At 44.5% G+C, this 20046-nt stretch overlaps 1 protein-coding gene across 3 annotated transcripts in view; it reads right to left on the reverse strand.

Annotated features, from left to right (window-relative positions):
• The window catches only part of SLC25A21 (solute carrier family 25 member 21), a 445093-nt gene that overhangs the window by 85943 nt on the left and 339104 nt on the right, over positions 1-20046 (reverse strand). For all 3 annotated transcript variants that reach the window (XM_019488793.2, XM_019488791.2, XM_059723062.1), the window contains exon 3: positions 4496-4579. In XM_019488793.2, the coding sequence (XP_019344338.1) occupies positions 4496-4579 (84 nt within the window). The remainder of the gene's footprint in view (positions 1-4495; positions 4580-20046) is intronic.

Genomic DNA, 20046 nt, shown 5'->3' on the forward strand with positions numbered 1-20046 from the left:
CATTCCAAGAATGTCAGATGAGAAGCCAGTTCCTAATTGTCTGGGGTCAGAGGTGTCTGCACACACACTGTAAAAGTAGAACCCACCACCTTTTAGCATTTCAGGACTGTGGAACCACCACCAGGGATGGTGGTGAGTATTAAACTGATTGCAATTTTCTGCTTTCCCTTTTCACTAACAATGAGTTTAGTAAAGACACATACCTGCATTTTACTGAAATCTGTGTAGTGGAACCCTGGCTGGGACTACCTAGGTGTGTGTAAGGCGGGAGTGGGGGGGACAGGACACACTGCCAGGACCCCTGCTTCTGGGTTCCCAGGACTTGTGTGGCTTTTAAAATCTACATTTTCTCAAGCTACTCAACAATTTACTTCAATTCCTGGAAATTGACCAGGGTTTGGTGCATCCCAGGCTGATTTGGGAGTGGAGGGGAAGGGGTGCTGCTTGGACCCCTGATTTTGTGTGCCTGGGGGCTCAGGGGACAGTTTTTGGAGGCTTTAAAAAGCTGGTCAGTTTCTTTCCATGGGTGGCAGCTGACCAGGGTTCCATACATCCCGGGCTTATTTGGGGTGGGGGAGAGGGGTTAGATGATGTGGGGCTTGGACCCCTACTTGTGTTACTGGGGACTGGAGCATCAGGAGGCAGCTCTCTGCTACTTTTAAAGGGCTGGTCAGTTTAATTCCACTGGGCAGCTCCCTGGATTCCCTGGTCCCCAGGCCCTGAGAAGCAGGGGTCCAGGCTGCAACCCCACACCTGGACACCTCCCACCTCAAACATGCACTGAATATTGGTTCATTGCCACCAGTGGAAACTAAACAACTTTAAAAGTGGCAGAGAGCTGCCCCAGAATCCCTAGCCATGGACACTGTGGTCAAGTACAGGCAATAGAGATTGGGACAGTAAAGATGCTGTGCAATAGGCCTGTGCAAGTCGTCAGTGATCCGATCCAGCTTCGGATCCGGCTGCTTTGGATGGCCGCGATCCGATCCGGAGCTCTGGACTGGGTTTCTGCCTCGATCTGGCAGAAGTGGCTCCAAAGCTTTGGACCGGCCTCAGAGATCCGGCCATAGGGTATAATGGGGAATCAATTAAATATCTATAACTTTGTTGTTTTTTGTCCGATTTGGATGAAACTTGCAGGAATGGTAGCCTCTGCTGATAGCATGAAACCTACCAAGTTTCAAGAAGATTGGCATAGGGCTTTGGGGGGAACTATACCCCAAATTCATGAAAGCCAAACTCATGTCACATCTGTGTGTTACACAGGGGGGTGAAAACTGCAGGGCTGGTAGCTCTTACTGAGGCCACAACGCCTGTCAAGTTTCAAGAAGATCAGTGCAGGGGTTTGGGGGGAACTGTACCCCAAGCTGCGGACAAGCAAAACTTGTGCCATGGGTGACACTACATGTGTTAAGGCGCAGCGGGGTGACAGCTGCAGGGATGGTGGCCCCTGCTGTGGCCACAATGCCTGCCAGCTGTGAAGGAGATCGGTGCAGGGGGTTCTGGGGACCTGCACACCTAGCTGCTGACAGGCAAAACTCATGCCAAGACTGTCTGTTTTGGGGCAGTTGACTGTATTGATTCTTTCCTCTCCTTAGCTTGGTTTTGTAGGTGCTAATTGATGCTCGTTAAGTCATTATGTAGTAGCTAGGTCCTATGTATTGAGCTGGACCCTGAGTCCCTGGTCCTTGAGTGAATCATGATTGATTGATTGGTAACTGGTAACACAGCAGCTTAGAGCCAGGCCTGCAGTAGTGTCTCCCCTCCCCGCCCCAAGCCAGACACAGTCAGTCCCACAAGCACCCATGGCTTGAGTTTTGCTTGTCCACAGCTTGAGAGGCAGTTTCCCCCAAACCCCTGCACTGATCTTCTTGAAACTTGGCAGGCTTTCTGGTCTCAGTAAGGGCTATCACCCCTGCAATTTTCACCCCACTATGTTGTAACGCCTAGACGTGACATGAGTTTTGCTTTCAAGAAATTGGGGTGCTGTTCCCCCCAAACCCCTGCACCGATCTTCTTGAAACTTTACAGAATTTATCCTCTCTGCAGAGTCTACCACCTCTGAAACTTTCATCCAAAGTGGACAAAAAACAACAACGTTATAGATATTTTATTGTTTCCCCATTATACCCTATGGCCAGATCTCTGACGTGGCTCCGAGGCAGCTCTGAAGCTTGTCGGGAGCTCCGACCCACTTCGAGAAGCCAAACGAGGCCAGCACTCCCAGCCGGATGTGCTGCTTCAGACCCCGAAGCGTCCAAAGCTTCTCCAGATCCGAAGCTCTGTCTGAAGCCTTGCACAACCCCACTGTGCACAGGTTGGGGTAGGGGGGTGAGGAGCAGTACAGTGTGGGATGTCTGGAGGATGAACCAGACACTAGTCACAAAAAACTTGGTGATTGCACATAACACGAGTTCACAGGGACTCTGAATTTGGTTCCTGATTATCCAGGTATATTTTTTAAACAGTTCAGGAGACTTAAACCATTTAAAATTGGCTTGTATGTCTGGCCACCTGAGGTTTAAACCACATTTAGACAGGTTTAAGTGTTATGTCTGTCTGCACCCTTAAGCTAAGAGCAGTACCCTTAAGCTGAGAGCAGTATTTTACACTTAATGGGCAAGGCTACATGTTCATTAATGCACCATAGTTACTGTACATTTAGTTCTTGGATAACAAAGTACTAAATCAATGTGCATAACTTGTGCCACTGCGCAGTAGTATCAAAACATGAATTTTTAGCGATGCGTATTGTGCAGTAGCTTAATACTACTGCACAGTAGCATATTAGCATGGTTTTTGTCTGACATGCTACTGTGCAGTGTAGATGTGCCCACTGTGGCATTTAATGAGTGACAAAATGCTTGTTAATGAAAGGCAAAGGCGGCAGAGTTAGGATGTGTTATGCTCAATACTTTGTAGAGTCACTGACAGAATGAAGACAAGAAGCAAAAAGGCTGATCATTAAAGGTCATTGACTTTCTATTTCATACTGGGCACATCTACATGTGAAATTAATTTCATGCAATAAACTCCAGCGCAGTTCACACCAGAATTTATTGCTCCTGGATGCAGCATTTACACATGTGCCTGGGACCACAGCACATTGAGCCAGCGCACCCCCACTTGTCAGGAGGCCTGGGGGGATCAACCTGCCAGTCTGGAGCTGCTCAGTCCTGACTCAGTGTGCTGCAGAGGGGCTGGCTGGGGCATGAGGGTGCTACAGTGCAGAGCTAGCTAGCAGGCAGCCCCGCACTGTAGAACCCACATGCCCCAGCCAGCCCCGGTCACTGTCTATACCTGCATTGTGGAAGAGTAAATAACTCCACCATAGAACAGTACTTGTGGTGGGCAGTACTATGCTATAGAAGACTTAGTTTACTTTGGCCTAATAGCACCGCTTATGTAGATGGTGACACTCTGCTGCAGAGGTAATTAAACAATTCTGCAGTAAGTATCTCATGTAGATGAACCTACTGGGCACATCTATATGTTCACTAATGCACTTTAGGTAATGCGTACCTCCATTGTGAGGCACTAGAAAAATGCGCCTATTTTAATGCTCATTAGCTAAGGAACACGGTTTTTGTGACACTTTAATGCATATTAAAATAGGTTAATGTGCATTAAAGCAGACATGTGGATGCACCTACTGAAAACTAGAAATATTTTTAAAAATTAAAGGCAAGTTATCTCACAGGGATATCATACAATTTGTCTGAGATTACCTCAGGGTTATTTACAAATGGAAATAATATCAACAATAATGTTGTCATATTTGTAAAATAAATGGTCTTTATGCCTTTGAGAAAAGATGAAAACTATGATGGTTAAGTGACCAATGTTTAGGAGACACATGGCTCAGGGAGTTTAAATCCTGCAGATTTTGAATACACCACAGAACTGAAAAGCTGCGGAGCCTTAGCTGTGACAGTTAATGGGAGCCTAACCTACAGCAGCTAAGTGGGCATATTAATTAATCAGAGTGCAGAAATTGGTGTTATACTGCATGGGTGTTACTTAATATGAAATAGGATGGATGGTAACATTACATAAGCTGTTAGGCTAGAATTCATTGCCAATTGAATTTACTGGGTCAACACTGGTGTAGGCAGGTTATATCTACAAGACTTAACTATGGCACCATGAAAGAGATACTGACCTATCTGAAAAGCAGGAGTAACTAGCTACAGCCGGGCACCAGGCCAACCTGCCTATTTTACTTCCAGTAACCAAGCTCCTTGTTCAGAGCTAGCTCTGGTATCTCTACATATCCTGCATTGCCCAGGAAGACAAACCCTCAGATCTGCCACCCTAAGAATAAGAGATCTGTAAGAGGTTTCAAGTTGTGTTTTTGGTATCAACTTAAATTTTAGCCAAATTCTGATGACAGGAGAAAGAGTGAATTATAAGATGGTGTTCCAGTGTCAGTAAAGCTGGGCAATTAAAAAAAAAATCACATAAAACTGACACCTGTAATAATGTACTTGCTTACCCTTCTGTCCGGGAAATGGTCCTGAAACAGTCCCCCAAGCTCCTGTAATTTGTTGGATCAGTTTTCCCTCTTTGAATTTGGAACCTAAAAAATACAGTTAAGTATACAGCATGAGAAGTTTAGGATTTTAAGTCACTTGTAGCTTTCCACTTTTTATATAAAAAGATTTTTAAAGTTAATAGATATATTTTATTCACTATTAGACACTATTCCTTACATACATGTATTAATGCTATTTTCATAGGAACTAATACATGGAGCAGAAGTACAACCTAAAAGTAAAATTTGAGTAGTTCATGGTACTTATATAGCCAGCACCTTTTACAACTCTTTCTTGCTGTGCAGAAAATAAGCTGTTAACCCTGGGCCTCATTCAATGGCTTGATGTTAATGGGAGCCTTTCAATCAGTTTTCCATCAGACCTTGTCTTCAGAAGTTTGAATTAGTTGGTATGGCATGTCACCACTGTGAAATGAATCCACTGTACTATTTCTTAAAGGTCCATCTAGCTACAAATAAAATCAACAGGAGATTTTGTTGGAAGTTAGATCAAGCTCATATTATTCATTTTCATAGTTTAATAAAAAGATGGACAATACAGAAGGAAGCTATCAATGATTTTAATTAATACACATTTTCCCACTAGTATGTAGACATATAGATCTTTCAGCGGAAGGCTGACAGTGTTTGCAGCACATCATCAGCCTTAAGAGGAATAACACTATTATGATTCAAGAGTGCAAACATAATGGCTTTTACAGTTTTGGATAATAATGGTCAGCATAATTCACTGTATTAATCTACTGGGTGCTCCAACAGTGGCTACACCCACTTCTCAAAGATAACATTTGAAAAAAGGAAAAAGACAGTGGAGCATACACAGCTTTTTAAAAAATAAGAATGGGGTGGGGGAACAGTATGGCAATATTTTCGCTTCCCAATTTGAAAACTGACTGACTGCAGTTAAAAGCCTCTGGCTGTAATAAAGGCAGTCTGTAGTGAAAAGAATCATCTTACACTAACATGTGCACTCTTACATAATAATTTTATTTTTATAATTGTGAAGTAGATAAAATGTTCCCTCTCATAGTGCAGAGAATTTACTTACCAGGGACAGTCTGAAAACCTTATTTTTTTATAAGACAGAGTTAATTAACATCCTACATCCAAAGCATGTCTTAGTTTAGAATAAGATAGAGTCAGGAAGTTTTCAAGGTGGCATTATCACTAATGGATAATACTATTTCTACATGGAAAATAACAGTTAATACTTATTCAGAAATTAATTATCATAATCAAGTATCTTGGTGGGGGAAGGGCTAAACAGAACACAAAATGGGCATTTTTACCTTCCTTACAGTTTTATGCACATTTTTTTAGATAGGCACCAGGTTGGGTTGTTGTGGCTGCTATTCCAATATACATATATTGCTACTTAGTCTGATCAGATAATCTGCAACAAATGAGTTCAATTTTAGTCAGATGATGTTAAACAGCAATTTCCTCCCCATTCTCAACAGGATTCAGCAGTATCAAAAGGGGTTTTGTATTTTGGCAAGAAACAGTCTTAATTTTGCCTATCAAAATTTCCTAAACTGTTTTTTGCACTAACAAATCTAACCATTTTTCTTCAGTCTTGAAGAGAAATTTCCAGTGATGTAATGCAAATCTTTGGACAATTATGAAGGCAAGCCCACACCTCTTTCGAATGCATTTAGAAGGAAACGCTGAACCCCTCCATAGTGCTAATAAAAGTAGCTCAGGCACATCTGGGATCTCTATCTGGGGTTACCTCTTTTATTAGCAGGAAAAGTTGCTGCCAAGTTGGCAAAGTGGAGAATGCTATTCAATAGGCTTACACTCAAATAAGAGCTGATGCATAACATTTTGTCTGAAAAGAGCCCTTGGGAAGGCTAATAGTTGAAAATGCCTCAATGGCATCATACAAAGTCCAATGGTAATATCAGCAGCAGAATGTAGTAAGTTGTTACATTATATCAATCAAGCAATCAGGACTTTAAAAAATAGCTTAGTTCATACAAACATGAAGGATCTAAATGTATTTTAATACTTTAAATCATTTATAATCTCACAATTGAAAAATAAAAAAAGTGATAGACTCAATTTGTTAAAAAAAAAACTTTAAAAATTAACTAGTAAATCACTATATTTTGAAATAAACATTTTAAAATATTTTAATAGGAAGACAGTCCCATAAAACCTAGGAACTTTTAAGACTTGAGGCCTAACAAAGAACTTAGAACAAAATTCTTTGCTTCAAAAGAACACTTTAGAAAAGCCTGGATCCTGATCCTGGAAAAAGTATGCACAGGCTTAAATTGATAAATGTGAGCCATCTCCAAACTTTCATTTCTACACAGGAGAACTTTTATAATCTTTTCTCTGATGCCTGATGAAGGGTGTTTGTGCTTGAAAGCTTGCAATTAAAGAATTGTTTTTGCAAAAATCTAATTGGTCTAATAAAAGATAAAATCTCTGCCATGAGTCCTGATTGCTTCAGCCATCCTATTAGATACCCAGATGCATACAGGTAGCACACAGGTAGCCTATGCCTAAGTGTTTGCAGGACTGTGGTTTTAATGCTAGACTCATCATGAATTACCCCAAATGAGAGAATATACTTTCTCATTTCCCCTATCTTATAGCTAGATCTCACTTTTATGCATATGCTTTCATACAAATACACACCTTAGCTAATAATCATTAAACCTGTAGAAAAACTAAGCAATTTAATCTATGTCATGGGATAAACAGATAACTTCTCACTAAAGAGGTTACATAAAAGGTTTATATTCATTTCAGTTTCTTGTCATAAAGGAGATAAAATCTTCCTATTGAGTCCATTTTTAAAACTGAGTCACACAAATACCATATTCCTTCCTTTAGGGTTTTTGGATCCATTCCTTCTCTAGTAAATCTTTTTTATAGCTTTAACAGCTATCCCAAAACATATGCCAATTATGTGCTTCAATCTAGATCTGTGAATTGGGTTCTTTGATTTGGAATTGCTTACCTCAATAAAATCACGTTTAACTTTTTAATGAACTAGCTAATTTAATCACCAGCACTTGTTATAAGAAGCTTGAGGAAGAGCTGGAAAGATCTTTGTTTGTTTTTCTGGGGGCAGGATCAGCAGCCTGTAGTAGTAATTGTGATAATAAAGAAGGGTGAGAGCATTCACTTCAAAAACAACCTGGTCTGTTTTAAATTAATGGTTATAGAACAGCACAACCTAGGGATATACAACACTTTTTCATCTTGGAACCCATCTATCTCTGAAACCAATATTATCCAAGTGTTCATAATCGAGTGGATTACAGGCACCTTGGAAAGCAGGATAATTCTCTTGTATGTTATTAGACCTTGTTAGAATAATAGAAGCTAAATCTCCTGACTAAATATAAGGAAACAAACATTTCTGGTCTGGTTAAGATCTAGAAGTCTAAAAAAAGCAAACTCAGCTACGAAACAGTTTTCAGACACAGAATGCAAGGACACTGAACCAATAAAGATGTGAGCTAGCAATGAGACTTTGTGTGAGCACCAGGCCAACAGTGCCACCATACAACAAGCAGCAGAGACATTGGACACAGAGGCAAGTTTATTGGATCTGACCACTATAAGAAAGTTTAAATAACTGATGTTTTCAATTGAATTTAATTCCTTCTCCTCTGGTTTTCATGCTGCTTGGCTTTCCAGTCTGGCTAAAATGCTGCAATATCATCTTTCTCATTAAGAGGTAACAACTGCCTTTGTCTTTAATTCAGAAGATATCTTAAAATGAATGCTTCCCAAAACGGTTAAGTATAAGAACCTGAAAGGGGACTGGGATTAGATTCAATCCAGGAAGGATTAAAACCATGTAAAAATATGCTTTTTAAATGATTTTCTTATGAGATATTGGGGTTTATTCAAAATCTAGTGTCAAAGTTGCAAATATCTGTGACCTAAATATGTTTCACTTAAATAGATCATATTTGCATTGTGGTAAAAAAATGAGAAAGGTATGACCAAACACCAACGTGAGAGCAAGCCGTGCTCATAGCACGGGGAGGAGGAGTGATGGGTGTGGTTAGCAGCGTTCCCGCCTGTGCTGATTGGCAGGGGGCGGGCAGATGCTGCCCGGTTAAAAAGGGGAGCACGCCAAAACAACGGGGGGGACCTGCGTAATATTGGAGAGGACTGATCACCCTCGCTGGAGGTCCTGTGTCCGCAAAAACCTGGACAGCCCCATCATGATTTGGTATACCATCTGAGCATACTTAAGAGCTCCCGAGGAATCGGCGAACTAGATTCCTGATACAGCTGTACGAGATTGTTGCCTGAAATAGTGAGTAAAGAGATTTTCTTATCTCACTGCCTCCCCGGTGTGTTTCTGTCGACGGAGGGAGAGACAGAAGAAGGAGGAAAGGCCCGAACCCTTTTGTCCCCGACCTACTAGAGTGAATTGGGCTCAACCACCCATAGTTAGGTTGCACATGGCGACGAGGATGGGATCCTCGGGGAAAAGGGGAAACGAAGGAGATGCCGACAAGTTAATTAGGCATTGCCCGTGGGGAAACCATCACCGGCCTCCAACCATGAACGCCGACGATTTATGGGCTCATGTGGTGTATCATCAAGCTGGGCAGGACGGGAAGATGGAAGGCTATGTTTCCATCCGCCCGACTGAAGATAGTGAGGAGCCGCCTAAGGAATGAGTCGTGTCGGGTCTCAGTCCTGCGGCCCTAGGATGTCTCCTTTCCAGCCCCGCACTTCTTTATCATCCACCCGATAAAAAGCCCTAAGCGTTACTTTGCCGTGTCCCACAAAAGAGTATGCTAAGTGTATTCAGTGCCTAAAGGAAGGGAGTGGCTGCGAAACCCCTCCCGACAAATTCAACTGCCCTGATCTCGATCTCGGGGGCACCGAGAATGAAATCCTAATGGCACTCCGTGAGAATCTTGAGGCCGATAGACGGGATGCCGCGGGGTGGACGGGACAGAGGTGAACAAGGGGAAAATGATTAATATCCTGTTTCGCTCAGTGACTACCTTGCTGCAGCATGCGGCGAACCAAGCCAGCATAATAGATACGCTGACTAGGACGGCTGAGCAGCAGAGCACTGCACAGCCTGAGCCGCCGCTTAAAGATGGCGCCGCAGGCAAAGAAGAAGGCGTGGCCAAAGAGCCCCGGGCGGGAAACCCCAACGTTAGAGAGACCCCGTCGGCCCCGCCCGAGGAACCGCCTCCATATAACATCCTGCCGGAGCCGTACTCCGCCCTTCCCACTGATGCAGGCTCACCCGTTCTGCACGCAAACCCTGTAGCCATAGTGAAGACTGTCGTCGATGGCGCGGGAACCCGCACCCTTACCACCTTCTGCATGCGCACTAGAGGGGAACTCCAAGAATTAACAAAGGATACCCGACTAAATTCGGGTGAAACACTGGCAATATGGTTAGGACAACTGATACTAGAGCACAGGTCAGACCTAGTAGACCCAGAGGAGCGTGCTATCCTAATGCGCCAGCCCGCATGGAGTGGAGAAGCGTGTAGCGACGCGACTCACATACTGAGCAACTGAGTTTGGCCAATCCCTCTGTGTGCTGCCACGGTCCCAGCGTTGTTGAGCCGAGCTCACGTTTGGCATGCGGATCCGCCCGATGATCCATCACCCGTACAGCTCCTGTACGTGATAGCGGGAGCCAGTTATTTAACTTGGGACGCTGGACGGTGCCCACTAAACCTGACTTCACAACAGGCGAACAGTGTTTGGCCGCATCGCTGGTGCAACGATCCTGGAAAGGTTCCTGTATCAACGTCAGCAGTGGAGGCCTGCTTTGAGATTTATGGAGGTACGAATACACCCATGTTCCGCTTGTTATTACACCTACTGGTAGGAGGGCTGATAGGAAATTTTCTTAGCAGTCTGGGAAAGCTTACCACAGCGCGAAAAACCAAGCCTACCTCGCCAGTGATGGTACAGGAGGTACAGGCCATCGGAGCGTGGAAAGCAACGCCTAGAAAACCCCAAACTGATCGTTCACTGCGTGGACGACCACCAGACCGCACACTTAAGGAATGCGCTATGTTCAGTTTCCTGCTGAGCAGGAGCGGTCTGACAAAGAATCAGCTTCATGGGTTAGGAGATGAGGGGCAAAAGACGCTGGCACTGAACCTAGGCTTCAAGCTTAGGGAACAGGAGCTAGACAGGAAAAAAAATGAGTAGCGGCCGTTGAGACGGGTGACAACGGCCAACCTACTGATGATGAACGCCCGCATGCAACTTATGATGTGAGCGCGACTGCAGATTCTACCGCTACCCCTATACGCTTTTTGCTAGATACGGGAGCTCAAGTAAATGTGTTGAGATCTGAGACACCCCACGTTAAGACATCCAAGGTCATCTTTGCACAAGGGCTGAATGCCATGACATCTGCGCCCGTGGTCAAGTTTTGGATCAACAAAAGGGTATTGCATGGAGTCTTAGGAGGCATAAATATCTTGGGTATCCCTGCGATAAAGACGTTGGCCTTAAAGAACATCATATATCTAGCACTCCCATTGACTGTGACATCAGGGGAAAAACACCAGCCAGCGCTAGCAAGCTCTACACCCTGGCGGTATCAGCCAATCCCGATGCGCACTGATTTGCAGCTACAAATCTGAGATCTTCTGGCTGATTTGTGCAAGCGAGAGTGCATCCAGCCCGTGAAGTCCTCCACCTACCTCTCAGCCGGATGGGGAATCCCCAAACCGGGAAAGCCGACGGAGGCTCTACCGACAAGCGAATCGTCGCTGTAAGCCGCTCCAGATGCCCGCCATACAGACTGTCTTGGACATCCTCGACGGCATGGCCGAGATACAGAGAGGCAGAGAGTGGTTTGCCACCACGCTAGATTTAAAGGACATGTTTTACTCGATTCCTATACATGATCCGTATGGGATCCTTAATGTGTGTGTAGGCGGACAGATGTTTTCCTGGAAGGTTTGTCCCCAAGGTTACCGCAACGCACCAGCCCTAGCAGTTGCAGCGATGAATGGGACAATCGACAGCTTTGTCCGTACCCGCCCAAGACTGCAGACGTCCACATCTGGACCTATGTCGACGATGTTGTTATTATGGGGCACGACCGTGCTGCGGTCCACATCACTACTGCAAACCTAAAGGACCACTTGAGCGATCAAGGATGGACAGTGAATCCGACAAAGTCCATGAGTGAGCCGTCCTCGGACATCAAGTTTTTAGGGACACGATTCACTAGACCATGGCGATCGGGGACAGCACACAATGCTACCCCGGAGCTGTCCTCGCCTTGGCCGACTACGCAGGCAGACTTTTAAGGCTTGCTAGGCCAGCTAAATTGGTTCCGTAACTTCATGACGCCATCACATCTAAAAGTTATCCAGCGTCTGCAACAGCAAATCCGTAAGAAGACGCGACGTAGAGTCCCATGGAGTGAGCATGACCAAGCTGCACTAGGACAGGTTATGGCAGAGGTCAAAGCGATGCGCCTGGTCGCGCCCCCCGCCGGTAGCCTCCTGACGATCCATGTAGGCTACACCATGGAGCATATCTGGTTTACAGCCAATGACACCGAAACGGGGGAACTTGCATATATGGGTCATTGCACACTAAAAAGCCACCAACATCGATATGGTTGTCTAGGAAAGGTTATGCTCGCAGCCCAACTGGGGGAACACCTCGCAACAAGCCCAGGTGTGTTTGTCGCACCCGGCGGCACCACACTAGGACTGCTTAATCCTAGCAGGATCCACCCAGAGTATCAGGGCACGGAGAAGACTTGGAGCGCCCTAGTCCTTTGTCACCAGTATCACTGGTCGGCGTGGCAAGTCGCTGATGGAGAGGTGATCTCAGTCACTGAAGAGGACGATTCCAGTGTCCTGCGATTGTATGGGACCACATCCCCGGCATGGATAGCTTCAGACGGTACATCCCACGATGGCGGAGGATATGGATATTATTGTGACCCTTGCCATGACTACGAGCTCAAAACGTCCCATCCAGAAGAGTCAGTTCAAGCATCTGAACTACGAGGTTGCCAACTAGCTCTTGAACATGCCTACCGTCACCACGACGGGACGCTTTCGGTACCTGTTATAGCCATAGATTCAGAATATATATACAGGATTGTCACCGGAAAGGTGCAAGCTACGGAACACACGACTCTCTGGGAAGATGTCAAGACCATTTTGTCACGCTTCTCTGTTCGCCCCTTAATTAAACACACGCGGTCTCACCAACCCGATACAGATCCTGTACATGCCATTATAGATCAGCTGCTGGCACACCAAGGATCCATAGATGAGAAGGAAGTGCCTCAGTTACATGTCGCCGACGTAGACATTGATCCCTTTCTTGCTTGGCTCCACGAGCGTTGGGGACACCTTGGAGCAAAAAGAGCACAAGCACTCTGGAGGGAAGAAGGCAATGAAGGACCGAGTGTAAAACAATGGAGAAAGATAGTCCAAGCTTGCTCCACTTGTGCACAAGAGAAACCGGTGCATCACAAGCACCAAAGAGGCGTCTATGACCCAGCACACTTTGCTCCAGGAAAGGTGTGGCAAGTGGAACTGCTCAGGCCACTCCCAGGAGCCAAACCACTGAATAAGGGATTAGTAATTGTGGACCTGGGAACCCGTCAAATCCTTGTTCTCCCCACGAGGAAGACCACCACTCCCGTAATTCAGGGATGTCTACAGCTTGCCTTCGCTCATTGGCAGGTACCCCATGTCATACATTCCGATGGAGGACCACCTTTTAACTCCAGAAGTTTAGAGCGGTTCATGACGGAGCACAATATTCAGTGCCATCACCATCTACCTTACCATCTGCAGTTGAATGGTGTCGTGGAGTGCCAGATAGGACTGTACAAGGAACAGCTAAGACTGAGGGAAAATGGATCGTTTAAGAACTGGACCAAGTACAATAATGATGTACTAATTGCCATGAACGCCACTAAAGCTTTATGGGATGAATGCACCCCGGTGCCACGTCCGGCCTGGAAGCCATGTTACTCATCCCAAGAAACAGTGTGGTTGACCATTCCCACGGCTACCAGTAAGCGTCTGACTCCAGTTCCCGGTGTTGTACTCGAGCCCGGCGAGTACCCAAACACCTATCTTGTTTCCCTTGAAGCAGTCTTAGCTCATCATAATTGGCTAAGTTGACGCAGTACAGTTTAGTATATGCTACTAATGAACCCCGAGTTTTGTTTTCCAGCCCAAAGCGGCATGAAGTCGTCAATGCATAACACGATGCGAGGTTTGTCGCCACGAGTGAACCCACTGGCGATGACCCCCGGCAGAAATGTCGTGCTGCATCTAGACAGACTTGATTAGACTTAGTCATTGCTTAGTATTTTATTATATACCTGTATTAGAAGCTGTATTTGAAGGGAGTTCTTGAGCCCAACCATGCTCGAGATTGGCATTTGGTCAAGGGGGCATGCGGTAAAGAAATGAGAAAGATATGACCAAACACCAACATGAGAGCAAGCTGTGCTCATAGCATGGGGAGGAGGAGTGATGGGCGTGGTTAGCAGCGTTCCCGCCTGTGCTGATTGGCAGGGGGCGGGCAGACGCTGCCCGGTTAAAAAGGGGAGCGCGCCAAAACAACGGGGGGGACCTGTGTAATATTGGAGAGGACTGATCACCCTCGCCGGAGGTCCTGTGTCTGCGAAAACCTGGACAGCCCCATCACGATTTGGTATACCATCTGAGCATACTTAAGAGCTCCCGAGGAATCGGCGAACTAGATTCCTGATACAGCTGTACAAGATTGTTGCCTGAAATAGCGAGTAAAGCGATTTTCTTATCTCACTGCCTCCCCGGTGTGTTTCTGTCGACGGAGGGAGAGACAGAAGAAGGAGGAAAGGCCCGAACCCTTTTGTCCCCGACCTACTAGAGTGAATTGGGCTCAACCACCCATAGTTAGGTTGCACAGCATACCTCTAAAACTGGCGTTTATGGGACAATTAAGTTCCTTTTACCATGATATCAGGACAGACGCAATATTTCTGAATATAACTATCCTTGAACAGTGATTTTACTGCATTAGACACAAAGGCTAAGTACAAATGTTCAAGGGGCCTGACGCAGAAATGCTATAAGTATAGTGCTTTGCTCAAAGTGCTTTAGATTATGTCTGGACAGAACAAAACACACATGCACTGTTCAGTGTGGGCAGCTCAGAGCCTGCCTACGGTGGCTGAGGCCAGCAGGCTGGAGACACTCCCACATGCCTCCTAGGAGGCTGCAGAAGAATGCTGAGCCCAGCTGAGCCGCCAACCACCCCGATTGACCAGCAGGGCCCTCTCCCCATCCCTGCCCACCAGCCAGCTGGCTGCTGTCAGTGCTAGCACTGACTAGGGAGACAGGGGAGAAAGTAGCCCCTCTGTTGCATGGATCCCCCCTCTCCAAGCTTGCAGGTATGGATGTTGGTACAGGCTGGGTGGGGTCCATGCAGCCAAGAGGCTCTGTTTCCCCAGCTGCAGCCAGGAAACACAGCTTGGGACTCCACTGCTTTTTACCACACTAGGAACTGTAGTGGGGGTGGGGGATTGGAGAGGAGCCTCCCTGACATGCAGACCTGGCTTAGACTCCACCAAGACCTGAACCTGCTGTAGGGGCAGGGGATCCTCATGGCAGAGAGACTTCATTTGCCCCCACCCCAGGCACAGTTTCTAACATGGTGGAAAGCAGCACAGCCCCAAGCTGCAGCTCCTGGCTACAGCTACAGAAATGGAGTTTAGGCAGGGGCGATGCATAGGGGGTGCATGGGGGTGCAAGTGCATCCCTTGAGAGTGCCGGTGCACCCCCTGTCAGGCTGCACTCCCTGTTTAGCTGGCAGGTAGGGGGGCAGGTGGGAGCACTGGACAGGGAGCGGGGCCTCCAGCAAAAGCAGCCGTGCCACTTCTGGAAGTGGCTGTGGGAGTTCCAGAAGCAGCGCAGCCACTTTTACGGTAAGTGTGATCGCCCATGGGGGACCCCTCCCCCCCAGACAGCAGGATCAACCCCCTGGTTGCTGACTGGTGTCAGTGGGGGCATGTGCCCCCCCAACTCAAGAGGCACCAGACACCCATGAGTTTAGGGGAGGGAATACCCATGGCAGGGAGGCTCTTTTCCCCCACTCCCTTTCCTGGCCATACAGGGAGGAAACAGAGCCTTTTCTGTCTCCTCTCGGTGACAGCCCATGGGTGGCAGATGAGCACCAGCTGAGGCTAGCAAACTCCCCAGCAAGGGTTGCCCTGTATGCTGGCAGAACATGATCTACCTTGACTTGGAATGGGATGTAGTACAGACTTTCAATAAAGCACTTTAACCTCAAGGGATTTAGTCAGATACCACATCTACCCAGGGTTAACTCAGAGCTGAAGCCACCATTTTTAAATCGTTCTATGTGCTGTGAACATCTGTTCAGTTATGGCTTTAGAGAGCTTTCTGCATCCTTAACATGTGACAAGTGTAACTTCTGTTCAGGCCAAAAGACACTCCACCTCACCATGAAGCATGTTTTTTCTTTTACCATTTTTCTCTTTCACCATACTGTACAATGAAACAGTGCTTGTGTACTATACTCATATATCTCCCCTGTTAAATTGTGTTTTCCCTTTGTCAGCTGCTAACTCTGATACATAGTTCTTGGATTCCCCACCAAAACTGTCTTTTATGCTCCTGATGACACACATATCTTGGGTTTTTTCTTTCAAATTCTATTTACTTTGTTCTCATTTAGCTCTTCCCATTTGATGTTCAATACTATGCAAGATTTTCAAGTTCATGTTAAAAATACTGTGGTTTTTTTATAACCTAACAGGGGAAATCATTATGCTGCTACAATATTTAATATCTGTAATTTAATATCTGTATGCAATTATACTTTGAGGCCATGGCTACATATGTACTTTACTGCTGGGTAGACTAATTTACTATGGATAAAACATCACTATCTACACATGCGACAGTACTAAGCCACAGTAAACTAATTTACTCCACAATAAAATAGTACTGTCAGGAACAGTACTGTCTTACAGTGGAGTAACTAACTGCAATTAAGTGCACATGTAGATGCTGACCATAGGTGTAAATGTGCCCAGTCAGCCAAGGGCCCAGACTCCTGCCTAAGAGCTAGCCACACATTGCCACATGTGTAGCATCCTTGTGTCCTAGCCTGCCCCTCTACCACCTGATGCTGCAATCTGGAACCTGGGACAGAGCAGGTCAGGAGCAGCATAAACTGCTCCAACCTAGTTCAAATTGCTGCTGTTCTGGGCGTACATGTAGACACTGTACTCAGGAGTAGTTTTCTCCAACTCAAACTGCTTTGGAGTTTATTGCTTGGTATTAATGGTATGTTTTGATGAACTCTGGGCATGAGTCCAGAGACACATGAGACACTACATGAGACACTAAATGACTAATTCTATTCTGCATTAGCACATCATGGCAAAAGCCACGCTAATGCGCTAATGTGCAGTAGAATTAGTTTACTGCACATTAGCATCACAAAAAAAGACCCATGTACCAGTGCTACTATGTAGCAGTGTTGGTTAATACACATTCAGATTAGTACCTGTTATTACAGATACTCCATTCCAGCTCTGCTGCCTGTGGGGGAGGATGAGCCCCAGGCCCTGTGCTTCACTCTGCTGTAGCAGCCTGCCAGTGGCAGCCAGGGCTCAAGCACTGCTGTGGGAGGCAGGGGGGCTGCAGACCTGGGTCCTGGCCCTGTAACCCTGGCAGCTGGGGTCCCCCCTCCACCAGGGCGGGGGGACTGTGGGTGGGGAGTGAAGGGCACCAGCAGGGACAGGGGGTGTTGTGGGTGGGGAGTGAGGGGCACCAGCAGGGCTGGGGGGCTGTGGCTTGGGAGTGAGGGGTGTTGACCTGCATTCTGGTCAGCTAAGGGGACAGGGGAACTCTGATTTTCCAAGATAAAAAACCCAAAATAAAATACCAAAATGTATAGGTATTTAGACTTTATTTTATTACAGTGATTGAGGCACTGGTAGGCTTCCAAACTGTTTTAAAATTGTAAATATATCAATAAAATATTGTGCTCAACTGATACCTACATATATAGTGGTGTTTCATTTTAATTGCAGATTTTGAGGGTTTTAATGAGAGAATTTATGATTTTTATCAGAGAATTCATGGTTTTTAAACAGAGAAAACCAGGATCCTTGGTCATGAGGTGAACTGGGACACTGCTCAAGTCAAAAGGAATTTTGTCATTGAATTCAAAAGGGCCAGGATTTTACTCAGGAATTTCAAAAGTTTCTGGTGCTTAGTACTGGACTGTCATTAACCCAGTTCTTCTGCTGAGATAAAAAGGAAAATATAAATATTGTCTCAAATAATTTGAGACTGTAATTATGTTCTTTGTAAATAAGTAACAATCCTGGATGTATTCTTCCTTTTTAACTCATATATCTTTGATATATCTAGTTCATACTATTAGTTTAGTGTACAATTTAAGATGTTGTGAAAAACATTTCTTTATGTTTCCTACCATGACTAGGAAGTATTCACTATTATTCTAAAATATAAGGTCAACATCTATAGCTGGCTTAATTTTAATTAATTTCCTGTGATTCCATACACATGTAATTGAAGTTGCTTCTATTGTCAAAGAGATTTAAAATTGATTGTCTGATGCGCTGAATTTAATAGTTCACATGCTTGTAGTCAAATAAAGTATAGTCATAATTTAAACAGCTATCTAATTTCTTAATGTAAACATTTATTCAAGTGCCATTTGTTAGTATTATCTATTGATCTAGATTGGCACATATATTGATACTTAGATTTCATTTGAAACCTGATATTACAAACTGGACCTTGATAAGGTAATTTGTTTTACTATTTGGCACAAGGTCTTTGGGCTGTTTACATTACTTACAGGATAATAACTAAATTGAAAGTATAATCCTACCATTTATTTTAATGGTAAATCACATGAGCTCTTGAAGAAATGATAATTAGAACTGAAAACAAAAACCTAATTATTTTAAGCCATAGATATAAATTATGCCAATATATGAGGTTATAGTTTAAGTACCATGGTACTGCTGGATGATATTTTAAGCACAAGACCATAAAGGAACAGACTACAACAATAACATTATAGAAACAGGTAAGAGGCAGAATTTCATTCACGCATACTACGTGCTGGACCTAGATTTACTTCTGTCTTACCACAAACTTATTATCTGTCTTCTAACTGTAAATTACTTGCTTCATGAATGATAAATCATGGACACATATAGATAAATACTACAAAAAGAAAGTATTCCAACTTTCATTTGAATAAAACCTTTATTCAGTTTGGTAAGATTCATAGTCCTTCTCGTGTCTGTGATATTTGGAGAGCAAAGTTTTGTTTGCAGATAGGCTAAGTGTTCCAGTTATGTGCATGGATTTGTATTTGTACAATTATTCATAATTGGCATATTTCCATAGCTATCTCAAAAGTCCTGTGTGAATTTGGAACCATCTAATAAGTGAGGTGACTTAGTTAGGTGACCAGTCACAGAATATGAACAGTAAATTAGAACTATTGAATACTTGCAAGCAGAATTCACAATCAAACCACAAACTGATGTTTTTAGTACTCATGGACTTATTCACTGTATAATTTTAATTTATGAACAAATGAACAAATCTCTATAAATGGAAGCTGGTTAATAAATAAATCATCATAAAGCTATTAAAATTGTTTTCAGTTTAAATTATGACAGCAGAGGTCTAACAGCTAGGGTCTGGGCAGCATCATTGACAGGAATGAAGGTACTGGCTAGGCTGACAGGTGCGGTTCGTGTGCCCCCTCTATTGGCATCTCCTCCTTGTTACACTACTGTGAGAGAGTTTACAAGATGTGGCTTTAATCTGCTTAAACGATTTATTCTGAAGCATTTTATCTGGGTAGAAAACATCCCTGTAAAACATATCAGCAAAAACCTATGTACTGTCAGAGTCCTATTTGAGGTCTTAAGCAGTTTGGTAGTGCGTTTAAGGCTGCAAGCACATGCTGCATTTATCCTAGGATAAACAATCATATCCCAGGACAAAGTGCAACAGTTCAGATGTTCATGTCTATTGTCCTGGGTTAAATCCTAAAAAGGTTCACGGCATAAGAAGTACTTACAGTTTATCCTAGGACAGGACATTGCAAAGTGTCAGAATGGTTTTCTAAGGATTGCATCATTGAATCAATGGCAGAGAAGTGGCAATGCATTCCACCACTCACTAAACCCTGATTGGAAGGGCAATGTGTGTACATGCCAATCTTGGGGTCTTTCTGTTCCCTGGCAAACCCAGGTACAATTTGTCCAGGGACAAGTGCAACACCTATTTCTAGCTTAAATGACTTTCTGCACAGGAGTGAATTTCATCCTTTGTGAACAAGTAAATAGTACAGCACTTTTTCCCAATAAGGCTTCTCGTATTTTATACTTTCTTTCCCTTTTATAAACACTTTTTCTCTTTCCCCTACTCTTTCGTGCTCTAGCTGAGGAAGCTAGTAGGCAG

The sequence above is a fragment of the Alligator mississippiensis genome, chromosome 2 (assembly GCF_030867095.1).
Source record: "Alligator mississippiensis isolate rAllMis1 chromosome 2, rAllMis1, whole genome shotgun sequence".
NCBI lineage: Eukaryota > Metazoa > Chordata > Crocodylia > Alligatoridae > Alligator > Alligator mississippiensis.